Raw genomic sequence first — 12,755 nt, 5'->3', positions numbered from 1 at the left:
GGGTTTTCTGCTCACCGAGAGGGGGATAGAGGCGAACCCCGACAAATGTGCGGCTATTATCGCCATGCGGAGTCCGACATCGGTAAAGGAGGTGCAACAGTTGACAGGGCGGATGGCGGCGCTCTCGAGGTTTGTTTCCGCCGGAGGAGAAAAGGGGCACCCGTACTTCCAGTGCCTCAAGAGAAACAGTCGCTTTGCATGGACTGAGGAATGTGAAGCGGCTTTCCTTAAGCTGAAGGAGTACCTGGCGACGCCTCCGGTTCTCTGCAAGCCGGTAACGGGCGTGCCCCTCCGGTTGTATTTCACTGTAACGGAGCGGGCCATCAGTTCTGTGTTGGTCCAAGAGCAGGACCAGAGTCAGAAGCCCATCTACTTTGTAAGCAAGGCCTTACAGGGGGCTGAGACAAGGTACCAAGCACTGGAGAAGGCGGCGCTGGCGGTAGTGTTCTCGGCTAGGAGGCTCCGTCATTACTTCCATAGTTTTACGGTGGTGGTGATGACCAACCTCCCTATACAGAAGGTGCTGCAGAAACCCGATGTGGCAGGAAGAATGGTACGCTGGGCAGTGGAACTGTCAGAATTCGACATACAGTACGAGCCTAGAGGATCCATCAAAGGGCAGGTGTACGCGGATTTTGTAGCAGAACTCTCGCCCGGAGGTGAGCAAGAGGTGGAAGCGAGTTCACAGTGGCTGCTCTCGGTTGATGGCTCCTCAAACCAGCAAGGGAGTGGTGTGGGAATAGTGCTGGAAGAACCCGACGGCATACTGATCGAGCAGGCCTTGCGTTTTGCCTTCAAGGCAAGTAACAATCAAGCAGAATATGAAGCCCTGATTGCAGGAATGCTCTTGGCCAAGGAGATGGGTGCACAGAACCTCCTAGTGAAGAGCGACTCCCAGTTGATTACGGGGCAGGTGTCGGGTGAGTTCCATGCGAAGGACCCACAGATGGCGGCGTATCTAAAATACGTCCAGTTGTTGAGAGGGGCGTTCAACGCTCTTGAGTTGATACACGTCCCGAGGGAGCAGAATGCCAGAGCTGACCTGCTCGCAAAGCTGGCCAGCTCAGGCAAGGGGGGTAGACAGAGGACAGTGATCCAGGAGACTCTCAAAGCTCCGCGTCGATTCGTGGAAGACAACAGGGTGGATGTCCTCCAGATTTATGCATCAAGGGGAAGGCCGAGGAGTCACTCCTCTTTGACCCAAGATACGCAGATACGCCCCGCATGAGTATATACGCGGGTGTGTCTGAGGAAGAGCAGATGCAGGTCTGTGTCCTGTCCAAGGGAGACACCTGGATGACGCCCTATAAACGATACCTGGCGGATGGGGCTCTTCCAGTGGACCCTGAAGAGGGTAAGAAAATCAAAAGAAATGCCGCAAGATATACTTTGGTGGATGGGGTGCTGTTCAGGCACGGTTTCACTCACCCTATCCTAACATGCGTCAGTGGCGATGAGTGGACCAGGATAATGGCGGAGCTACACGAAGGCATCTGCGGAAGCCATGTGGGAGGAAGGTCCTTAGCCTCCAAGGTAATACGCGCAGGTTTCTTCTGGCCAACAGTGAAAGAGGATTGTGCGCGGCACGCCCAGCGGTGTAAGCAATGCCAAAAGCACGCCGACTGGCACAAGGCGCCGCCAGAAGAGTTGCGGTCCATATACAACCCGTGGCCTTTCCACACATGGGGAATTGACATCCTGGGCCCTTTCCCACTGGCAATCAGGCAGATGAAGTATCTGATCGTCGCCATCGAATACTTCACTAAGTGGGTAGAGGCAGAGCCCGTGGCACAAATCACTGCGCATAAGGTACAACATTTTGTGTGGAGAAACATCGTGTGTCGCTTTGGCGTACCCAGGCGCCTGATATCTGACAACGGGACCCAGTTCGCCAGTCAGCAGTTGAGAAATCTGTGCGCTGAAGTGGGAATCAAGCAAGTGTTCGCGTCGGTCGAACACCCCCAGACCAATGGACAAGTAGAGTCAGCAAACAGAGTTCTGCTGAGGGGGTTAAAAAGAAGGTTAGAGAAGGCCAAAGGGGCGTGGGCGGAAGAGGTGCCAAGGATTGTATGGGCATACCACACCACGCCCCAATCCTCTACTATGGAGACGCCTTTCAGTTTGGTGTACGGGTCGGACGCGATGATTCCAGTAGAAATACACGAAAGCTCACCGCGTTTTCAAAACTTTGTGGTGGAGGAATCTAATGAGGAGAGACGGGTAAACCTGGATCTGCTAGAAGAGGCCAGGGAAGAAGCTAGAATAAAAGCTGAAGCGATGAAGAGAAGAGTGGAGCGGCAATATAGCTCTAAAGTAAAGCCGCGACAGTTTCAGGTGGGCGACCTAGTGATGAGGAAAGCTCACCCATACGAGTTGGAGAATAAGCTGTCTCCCAAGTGGACCGGGCCCTTCAGAGTTACTGAGGCTAAGGGCAACGGTTCGTACAACCAGGAGACTTTAGATGGAGGCCCTATCCCGCGCAGTTGGAATGCAGCCAACTTAAAATTTTATTTCAGTTGACTTATGTAAGCAGCATGTAACAATTTAGTTGAAGGGGACGCTCTTTTTCCCTTTCGGGGGTTTTTTAATGAGGTCACCCTAATAAATGGAAAAACCAGTTGAGAAAAAGAAGTGCCTTGGTTTTCAGCCTTTATCTTTCCTTGTTAGAAGTAATGTGATGCGCCGCCTAGGCCATGGTGTCGCCAAGGAAGAAGGCGTCGCCTAGGTCTTGGCGTCGCCCAGAAAGAAGGCGTCGCCCAAGTAAAAGCATGCATCGTTGGCAGAACGAGACGAAAGGAAGTCGCGCGGTATATGAAGCATATGCAAAGTAAAGTGGCGTTGTAAAGAATTATGATATTGAAAAGTTGTTGTTACAAGCAATGTTCAGTACAAAATGCAAAAACACAAACAAGCCACTTCTCAGCGCTCATCAGAGTCATCACTGGAGGAAGGCGAAGCCCCTTTCCCAGCCCGCAGCGCTCGAGTAAGTCGTGTCCTCTTTTCTTGGCTTATTTTCGAACCTGCACAAAGGGAACAGATGTATTAGAGACACCGTGAAAAAAGACAGGCACAGTTAGAAAGTAACGAAGGCCGAGGTTGCCTAAGGCAGTGGTTCTCACATATGTACTTCTCAAGAGTCCTATTGTTGAACTCCAAGCTGATCACCGTAGTAGAGTCAAAGCCTCCCGCCTCAGCAAGAATCCGGCAAGCTATTTGATCACTTGGAGCCAGATTCTTGAGGGGTTTGGCTTTGAGGGCCTTTTCCTCTCTCACCCAGTACGGCGGAAACCCATCCAGAGCGTCGGGAACAAGGTCAGTACGACAGATCTTGAAGAACCGGCCTTTCCACCCGGTGAACGAGCTCTGGAAGGGTGTGAAGAGAACCCTCCCGGGCACATTACTGAGAGTTACCTAGAGGTTGTGTCTCTGTCTCTTCACCTCAAAGAAGTGAAGAAAGAGGTCAACCGAGGGTGCACAACCCAGAAACCCGAAGAAAACGTCGAAGGCTTTGACAAAGGCCCAGCTGTTGGGGTATAACTGGGCCGGAGCAACGTTGATCTCCGTCAGCAGTTCCTTCTCGAACCAGGAGAAGGGTAAGCGCACCCCGATGGTCTTGAACGCCACCTGGTAAAAGTAGAAGAAAGGGACCCCGTCGTTGGCCCGTTCATCTCCACACACTGGCTCCCCAGAGTGCAAGGGAGCACAGCGATGTCGTCATTGTGCCTCCTTGCGAAGGCCCGGTGGTCATAAGAACATAACTCCCCTTTGTGTTCCCGTACGGCCCTGGTGGAGAGCAAGCATGAACACTCATCAAGAAGTTCACTCGAGGCCCAAGGGTACAAGTCTTTGGGACGGACCCTGGAGGAAGCATCGTGAGAAGACATTCTTTAACAAGATCAGGATGGCCAGAAATGCAAGAGTTGAGCGAGGGGAGCGAAGGTTAGAACAACCCTTCGACAGAGAAGAAAGGGTGCAAGAAGGAAGGGTGCAAGGAGAAAGAACGCAAGTAGGTTATGAAGAGTGAGAAAATGATGAAGATAGTTCCAGAGTTTGAAGAGTTAAATAAAGCGGTTAGAGCGCCAAACGACGCGAACGGATGCACCGTGCGATTGATACACGTGGCAGAAGATGAAAGGATGACGCTGGCACCACTGGTTTAAATCAGAAAACGTCGTATAAGCAGAATATCCAGTGGTACGATGCGCCGTCGAAAGTGAGCCAGGGGTACAGCAGGAGTCAGAAAATGGAATGACTAGATACCCCATCAACCATGCAAGCAGCGCCACGTGGATCAAGTCGAATGACAGAAGGTCCCATCAGCTATACAAGGAGCGCCACGTGGATGGCACAGGCAAAGCCTTGGGCTCTTCGCTGTTATCAGGCGTTGACCAAGGCAAGAATTAAGGTCAATGTCGAAGTAAAGGTAACGCCCGAGGCGTTGCCAGGAAGGACGTAAAGGGCGACGACAGCGCGAGATGTCGCGGGCGACGACAGCGCGAGATGTCGCGGGCGACGACAGCGCGAGATGTCGCGGGCGACGACAGCGCGAGATGTCGCGGGCGTCGCCAACCCAAATACCGACTGGCGTCACCTCCCCGATACCCACAGGTAGGAAAGACTGTGGAGGGAGAAGAACTCAAAGAAAGGCAAAGTTAGTCACAGGCGTTACCTCCCCGATACCCACAGGTAGGAAAGACTGTGGAGGGAGATGAGATCGCCAAACGCCAGCGAATCGCTGGCAGGGTGTTCCCCGATACCTATGGGAAGGAAAGACCATGGAGGGAACAGACCCCCACAGCACTCAGCGTTTTAGACACCCGGGGACGATACGGTGCTGCTTTAGCAGGCCTCTCCTTAGGCGTGGGCGCCGAGCGTTTAAAGATCAAAGAAAGGGCCTTTCGGTATCACAGACGTCCCGTGGACGATACGGCGCCACTTAGTGAGCCTCTCCATGGGCGTGAGGGTTGGCGGGCGACCTTACCCGATCATACCAAACCGCCCAACGAAGTGAAAGAAATGGGCAGAACCCAGGTAAAGTAAGTGAAGCGCGTGAAGGGAAAAGATGAGAATGAGATCGCATAGGCAGAATCGTATGTGGCAAAGAAATAAATGCAGCCATACGGACATCCCAAATCAGTAACAAGAGTACGGATAGTTCAAAGAATTACAAGTCTTGGCAGATAAAATCAAAAAACGAAGGTAAAGAATGAAGAGTTAAGCTTGAAGAGGAAGGTGGCGGATGAGGGGCAGCGGTTCAGTCGTTCAAGTCCATAGGCACGACCTTCCCGTCGACGACGTGGTGTGTGGGGTCGCAGTTCGAAAGGTTGACGCCAGGATTCTCGCAGGACGCCTGGGTCAGGGCCTCTTGGTACCCCTCCTCGAAGGTACCCGCCATCTCCTGGATAAGGGACTTTTTCTCCTTCTCCAGTTCCTCAATGGCGGCGTCTCCAGAGGTCACCTGCTTCTCCAGAGCCTCTTTCTCCACGCGAAGCCGGCTAACCTCGACCCGCAGTTTGTCGTAGTCAACTCGGAGAAGGTCCATAGCTTTGGCCTGGGTGGCCATTTCCTCCTCCATCCGCTCCACCTTGGCAGCCTGTTCATAGCAACGGTCCTTCAGGTCCTTTTGAGTTTCTGCATCCGCTTTGACCAATTCCTGAAGACCCGCTACCTGTACTTGGAGAGCAACTTCCCGAGTGTAGAAGCCTGCCTGGAGCTCCAATGCCTCCGCCAGTTGCCTCTCTGTTTCCGCTTTAGACTCTTGTATTTGTCTCAGAGAAGTTTGATAGGCTTTGTTCTGGCGTCCCAGGGTCCTCATTTACTCTTCCAGACTAGATGCTTTTGTTTCCAAGGCTTGGAGGGTTTGAGCTTGGAAGAGCGCGTTTCTGGCCTGGGAGCGCCATTCGAGAGCCACCGCCAAGAAGGCCCCCAAATAGAAAGGCATACCTTCCCTCCTGTCGGTGCCTTCTGGCATAGTCCCGCCACTAAAACCCCTCATCAGATGCATGATTGGGGGAGGGATGGCGATGAAGTCGGGGGCAGCAGCGTCGGGAGCCGGGGAAGATTCGGCGCCTTCGCCCCTTTCCTCTTGGAGTATCCTAGGAGGGAGTGAGGTTGCGCTTGGAGGGTTGTCCATAAAGGGGTTCCCTCCCTGCGGCGACGTCTCTACCAGAAGAGGAACCCGCGCGGATTTTCTCCTTCTGAAGGGTGCCACCCCTTCCGAATCCTCGTCATCTGACAGAATCTCCAAAACCCTTTTCCCTTTGTCAAGGGGGGTTGGAGCCGGTGACGAGGCCGCAGCTAGGGGAACAGCGACGATAGGCGGAGGAGAGTTGGGAGTTGGAAGCACGTCGGAGCCAGGTGGAGACGTCAGAGATGGGCTAGAAGCAGCTTCAGCAATGACTAGAGGCGGCGGTGACGGAACCGGATTGGCAACAGGGCTGGAGGAGACGCCTGCCTTGGCGACACGAGCATCCTTCAGTGCTTTCGCCAACATTATTCTTTTGGAAACGCCCATCACCGATCCTATATCAAGACAGGCCAAACAACAAGGATTAGCACTAGAACAGTTATGCGAATTCACAATACATGAAGAGGCGTGAAAATGCAAGTAACATGGTACAGCGAAAAATGGTAGCATAAGTTTAATTCAGATGAATCAGAAGGAAGATTCTATGGCCAAATACATGCAGATAACCACAACAACTAATGCATCATAAATCACCAAGAGCAGATACCGAAGTAGGTAGAAAGCCCATGGGCATTGAATTCGTTCGCGATGAGTTTGGCGGTATCGAAGACTATTCCCAGTCCCGCCAAGGCTTTGCATACATCCCGGTTAGGCGGGGCGAGCTCGTCCAGAGCCAAGGGCTTCATGGTTATGGGTTTGTCTGTCCAGTACAGGGGAAAGCCCTCTAGGATGGAAGGATCGCGCTTGGTCGCGCGTACCTTGAAGAATTTCCCCTTCCATCCTTTGAACGAATTCTGGAAGAGCGTAAGGATGATGCGCCCGGCGATGCCAGAAAAGCTCATCCAGAGACTCTTCCCTTGCTTCTTTACCTTGAAGAAGTGAAGAAAAACGTCCACAGAGGAAGGAACGCCTAGATAGCCGCAGAGAATTTGGAACCCCCTCACGAAAGCCCAACTGTTGGGATGGAGTTGGGCGGGAGCAGTGTTTATCTCTGTCAGTAGCTCTTTTTCGAAGGGAGTGAGGGGTAGACGCAGGCCCACCCTCTTGAGCACCATCTGATAGAGGAAGAAGAATGGGCATCCCCCAGTATCCCGTGAGTCCGCACAAACGGGCATCCCAGGTCGCACCTGGCTTACCAGGACTTGGGAGTCGTGATTTTTGTGGAACGCATTGAAGTTATAGAGGGCAGGGTCCCCCCTATGAGCCTCCACGTCCTCAACAGAGTTCAGGAGGGAACATTCGTCCAGAAGTTCGTCGGGGGCCCAGTCATATTCGCCCTTATAATGAGACTTGGGGAGCGGGGGAGGCGCGGTGGTTTTAGTTTTCGCCATCAATGCCAATACTGAAGATCAAAAGAGAAAGAAAGGGTTCAGAGAAAAAGGGGTTTGGGAGAAGAAAAGGGAGAAATGGAAGAGCCCTGGGAGCGCCCTACCCACAAGAGAACGAAGGGAAACGAGAGGAACAACGAAGCATACAAACAATATCCAGAGAAAGAATAACAACAGTCCCAGGCAGTTTCCTGTAATGCGACGAAAGTGAAGAGTTGTGAGTGCTCGGAACCATACCTTTGTTGTTGAAATGGAGGCAGTAGGAGAGCGCAGGAAGGGGAGAATCGCAATTGCAGAGAAAAAAGGTTTTGGAGGCGATGAATAGTGCGAAGTAGCAGAGTGAGCGAATGTAACAGTAGGGTGAGCGCGGGGTTTGGAGTAACTTAAACGTTACATTTCGCAACTCAAGAGGTGCTAACTAAGGGCCGTAGGATCGGGCCACGCGTCAGAGGGTCGATTGCCCAGGGGAAACGCAAAGGTCTCTAAAGGAGGACCACGCGATGGGCCACGTGGCGCGCGATCAAGGGTAGCCCCAAAAGGTGTAATCATCCCCATTTCAGGGAATGTCCAATCGGTCATTAAGGATACCCCTGTGGTTCAGAAAATGTCGCGTCAGTAATTCGAAAAATTGCTGAGTCAGCAGAGAATGACACGTCATCAGGAAGGCACGTGGATGGTGGGGGCAAGGCTTTAGTCTTTGCGCTGAAGACAAGTCTTCGGCTTAAGACTGGGGGGCTTGTGTACCGTCCCGTATCAGGGCGTTGACTAAGTCAAGGTCAAAGTCAACGACTGGAAAGTCAAAGTCAACTCAAGGTGACGCCCAGGTGTAGAGACGCCAAGAGGAAGCGTCGCCAAGACAGGACAAGGCGTCGCCAAGGCAAGGCGTCGCCTGGGTGGAGGCGTCGCCCAACCAGGGCGTAGCCAGATCAAACAGTGTAAAAGTAAGGCACTCACGGTGTGGTTCCCCGATACCCTTGGGTAGGAAAGACCATGGAGGGAGCGACGCCGTGGGAAAGCCTCATGACCCGATATCTCGGGAAAGTGATAAAGAGAAAAAAGAGGTGGCTTCATGGCCATAGTGATGACCTCAGGGTAGGGCAGCCTGACTCGTGAAGTACCCTTGCCACCCCAGAGACGATTTCGGGACAGATACGACCCAAGAGGAAGGTCACGCCCAGGGTAAGCGGGTGCAGGGTACGAGAGAAAGGCAGATACGCTCTCAAAGTAAGTGGCTAGATACTTGGGGGCATGAGTTCGCACCCAAAAAGTCACCCCTAGCGCAGTAGCACTCCCAAGCAGGAGGACTCACACGTAGAGACGTCCCCAGATGGGGTCATGGCGTCGTGAGGCCCTCCACGTGTACGACAGCCATGCCGGAATAGAAACACCCTCTAGTCAGGTGCCAGGTAATTAAAGATATTCAATACAGTTTCCCTTTCGAGCATTCAGGTACTATTATGGCACCCGAGCGTTTCGACGTCTTAAATGCGCTACGTTTCGTAATTAAGCGCTTTAATTAAGCGGGAAGGAGACCCCAGCTGACGATTGAGGTCGTGCACGAAGACGTCCCGGTCAACCGGACGGAACAGGTACTATAAAGGCTCCCAAGCGTTTTTAACGTCTTAAATGTGTTACGTTTTATAATTAAATGCGCTACGTTTTATGATTAAAGGCGCTTTAAGGCGCTTTAAATGCTAGGGTACTTTAAATAGTGCCTGAAATGTTGGGAACGGGGTTCGAACTTTTGGCAAATTTTCCAAAAACTCTCTAGTTGCTTGCTCGAGCCTTGAGGTTACGGACAAGGGACTGGGGAAAGATCTTTGCCAGAACGAGAAAATATACACTAGACATAGTTTCCTTTTTACCACCTTCAGAGTGCCATACGCGGTGCTCCGATACGGAGGTGCATAGTTTTTTGGTGTTTCTTGCTGGCTGACTTGAGCGTCGGAGTGCAAACGGCCGCTAGGGCGCCCTTTTGTCCTTCTTTGCAGGAATCCACAGGTAACCAGTGGGAAGGAGTCCCTAGCTGACGGTTGAGGTTGCGCACGAAGACGTCCCAGGTCAACCGGACGGAACAAGCCACAAGACGACTAGGCGCTGGTAGCTGTAGGAGCGGATTAGGGGCAGGAGGTGCCTATCCATGGGGAGGTAAACACTATCTCAGGAGGATTCTCAGGAGGAGGGTGCACTGCCTCCCAGAGAAAGAAGTACACACGAAGGGTAATGGTGGTGGAGGTACAACAGGCGGAACTGATCCCCGACGTCGACCTCACCTTCACGAAGGCCGACCTCCAGGATGTTGTACCTCACGATAATAATCCGGTGGTGATTTCACTCGTTATAGCTGGGAGAAGGGTGCACCGCGTCCTCATGGACCAAGAAGGTTCAGCCGATGTAATGTTCTTGACGACCTTCAACCAGTTACAGCTTTCGACGGACCAGTTGAGGCCCTACACCGGATGTTTGTATGGTTTTGCAGGGGATGGCGTGTCTTCATGCACTGCCAGCATCAGGTACCTCGTTGTTAACGCTCTCTCTGCCTATAACATATTGTTGGGGAGACCAACTTTTAACAGGTTGGGAGCAGTTCCCTCCACGAGGCATATGATGGTGAAACTGCCTTCCCTTGACGGGGCAGTGAGCACCATCAACTCTAACTAGAAGGAAGTGAATAGGTGCTACGAAAACAACCTCAAGACAAATAGAGGGGTGTTTTCTGTTACTACCAGGCCACCAACGGAAGACGGAGTGACCCGCGAAGAGATCACTCGAGAAAACTGACCCGAGCCCGCAGGAGGTGTGGTGGAGAAGGAGATCGGTGGAAAGATGTTCAGACTGGGGCAGTCCTTGAATAAGGAGTCATAGGATCAGGTTGTTGAGATCATAACACAACACCTCGATGCATTCGTATGGACCGCCGCCGACATGCCCGGTATTGACCCTGATTTCCTGTGTCATCATCTCACCATGGACCCCAAGGCACGACCAGTCCGCCAGAGAAGGCAAACATTCAATGAAGAAAAGCGTCAAGTCATACGAGAAGAAACGGAGAAGCTACTAAAGGCTGGACACATAGGGAAATCCAGTACCCTGAGTGGCTAGCCAACGTGGTACTACTAAAGAAAGCCAATGAAAAATGGAGAATGTGTCGATTTCACGGATCTCAACAAGGCTTGCCAAAACGATTCTTACCCGCTGCCCAGTATTGATGCTCTGGTGGACAACGCCTCCGGATGCAGGTTACTCAGCTTCCTGGATTCCTTTTCTGGTTACAACCAGATCATGATGCACCCCAGGGACGAATGCACGAATGCGTTCATGACAGAACTATCTTGCTATTGCTATAAGCTCATGCCCTTTGGGCTAAAAAACGCAGGGGCCACCTACCAATGATTGATGGACAGAGTACTAGCGCCCATGTTGGGGCGGAATGTCCAAGCGTACGTAGATGACATGGTGGTCACCTCCCAACAGAGGGAGCACCACGTAGCTAACTTAGAAGAGATATTCACCACGATAGCAAAGTACAAGCTAAAGTTGAACCCGGAGAAGTGCGTGTTCGGGGTGGAGGCAGGAAAGTTCTTGGGTTTCCTACTCACTGAACGAGGAATGGAGGCAAATCTCGAGAAGTGCACTGCCATAATAGCTAGGAGAAGCCCAATCTTAGTGAAAGAAGTACAACAGTTGACAGGGTGCATGGCCGCTTTGTCCAGATTCGTATTGGCAGGAGGAGACAAGGGACACCCTTATTTCCAGTGCCTGAAGAGGAACAACAGGTTCGTCTGGACCCGTGAGTGCGAGGAGGCGTTTATCAAATTGAAGGAGTACCTGCCTAGCCCACCAGTGTTGTGCAAGCCAGAGCTAGGAATCCCGCTCCGCTTATACTTCGTAGTTACAGAAAAGGCGACCAGTTCGGTCCTATTGCAGGAGCAAGATCAGACGCAGAGTCGTATTCTTAGCAAGAAGACTCCGCCACTACTTCCAGAACTTTACCGTGATAGTGATGACAGACCATCCAATACGCAAGGTCATGCAAAAACCAGATGTAGCGAGCAAAATGGCATGATGGGCGGTGGAACTGTATGAATTCGACATACACTATGAACCTAGAGGCCCCATCAAGGGCTAGATCTATGCCGACTTCGTAGTGGAACTCTCCTCGGAAGCCACATACCAAGAAGGGGCAGATTTTAGGTGGGTACTCTCTATAGATGGTTCCTCAAACCAACAAGGTAGCGGAGAAGGTGTTATCTAGGAGGGACCGGATGAGTTGCTAATTGAGCAGGCCCTACGGTTCGCTTTCAAGGCCAACAACAACTAGGCAGAGTATGAGGCCCTGGTCACGGGAATGCTGTTGGCTAAGGAGATGGGAGCAAAGGGGCTGTTGCCAAAGAGCGATTCCTTGTTAGTTATAGGCCAAGTCACCAGGGAATACCAAGCTAAAGACCCTCAGATGGCTGCATACCTAGAATATGTCCAGGTTCTGAAAGAGTCGTTCGAAGTGTTCGAGTTAGTCCACGTAACCAGGGAACAAAATGCCCGAGCAGATCTGCTTGCAAAGCTAGCCAGTTCGGGAAAGGGGGCAGACAGAGGACGGTGATTCAGGAAACCCTGAAGACACCTCGAACCACCACGGACAATGTGGCAGAAGTTCAACAGGTTAGCACATCGGAAGGAACGAGGAAGAGTCATCAATCGTTAATGCAAGAGACAGTGAAAACACCCAGAATAAGCAGATACCCAGTTGCTGGGGAAATAGCGCCGCAAGTTTACCAGGTGGAATCAGTAGAAACCTGGATGACGGCCTACCAGCGCTACTTAGCCGATGAAATACTCCCGTTAGAACCCGCAGAAGCTCAAAAAATCACGAAAAATTCGAGCAAGTACACCCTGATCGATGGGAAATTATTTAGGCACGGATTCACCCATCCTATATTGGTATGCATGGACGGTGAGCAATGCACGCGCATCATGGCAGTACTACACGAAGGGATATGCGGTAACCACATCGGTGGTCGATCTCTCTCGTCAAAGGCCATTCGTGCAGGGTATTACTGAGCAACCATGAGGGAAGATTGCACGAGATATGCCCAACGGTGCAAGCAGTGCCAACAACATGTTGATTGGCACAAAGCACCCCAGAGGAGTTGAGATTGGTCTACAGCCCATGGCCATTTCAGATCTGGGGGATCGATATTCTGGGGCCTTTCCCTTTGGCGGTACGACAAATGAAGTACCTT

The 12,755-nt window shown here is 52.0% G+C and overlaps 1 protein-coding gene across 1 annotated transcript; it reads left to right on the top strand.

Annotated features, from left to right (window-relative positions):
- Positions 1-9,738: 9,738 nt before the first annotated feature.
- On the top strand, positions 9,739-10,176 carry LOC137815756 (uncharacterized). Its single transcript, XM_068618869.1, has one exon. The coding sequence runs from the start codon at positions 9,739-9,741 to the stop codon at positions 10,174-10,176; it is 438 nt and encodes a 145-aa protein (XP_068474970.1).
- Positions 10,177-12,755: the final 2,579 nt, after the last annotated feature.

Source organism: Phaseolus vulgaris, chromosome 1 (assembly GCF_000499845.2).
Source record: "Phaseolus vulgaris cultivar G19833 chromosome 1, P. vulgaris v2.0, whole genome shotgun sequence".
Classification (NCBI taxonomy): domain Eukaryota; kingdom Viridiplantae; phylum Streptophyta; class Magnoliopsida; order Fabales; family Fabaceae; genus Phaseolus; species Phaseolus vulgaris.
The sequence above is the reverse complement of the archived record's forward strand: the minus strand, read 5'-3'. Positions and strand labels throughout refer to the sequence as shown.

Bases quoted from the DNA above. Each gene is read 5' to 3' on its own strand.
- LOC137815756 (XM_068618869.1), top strand. From the start codon at position 9,739: ATGGTGGTGGAGGTACAACAGGCGGAACTGATCCCCGACGTCGACCTC.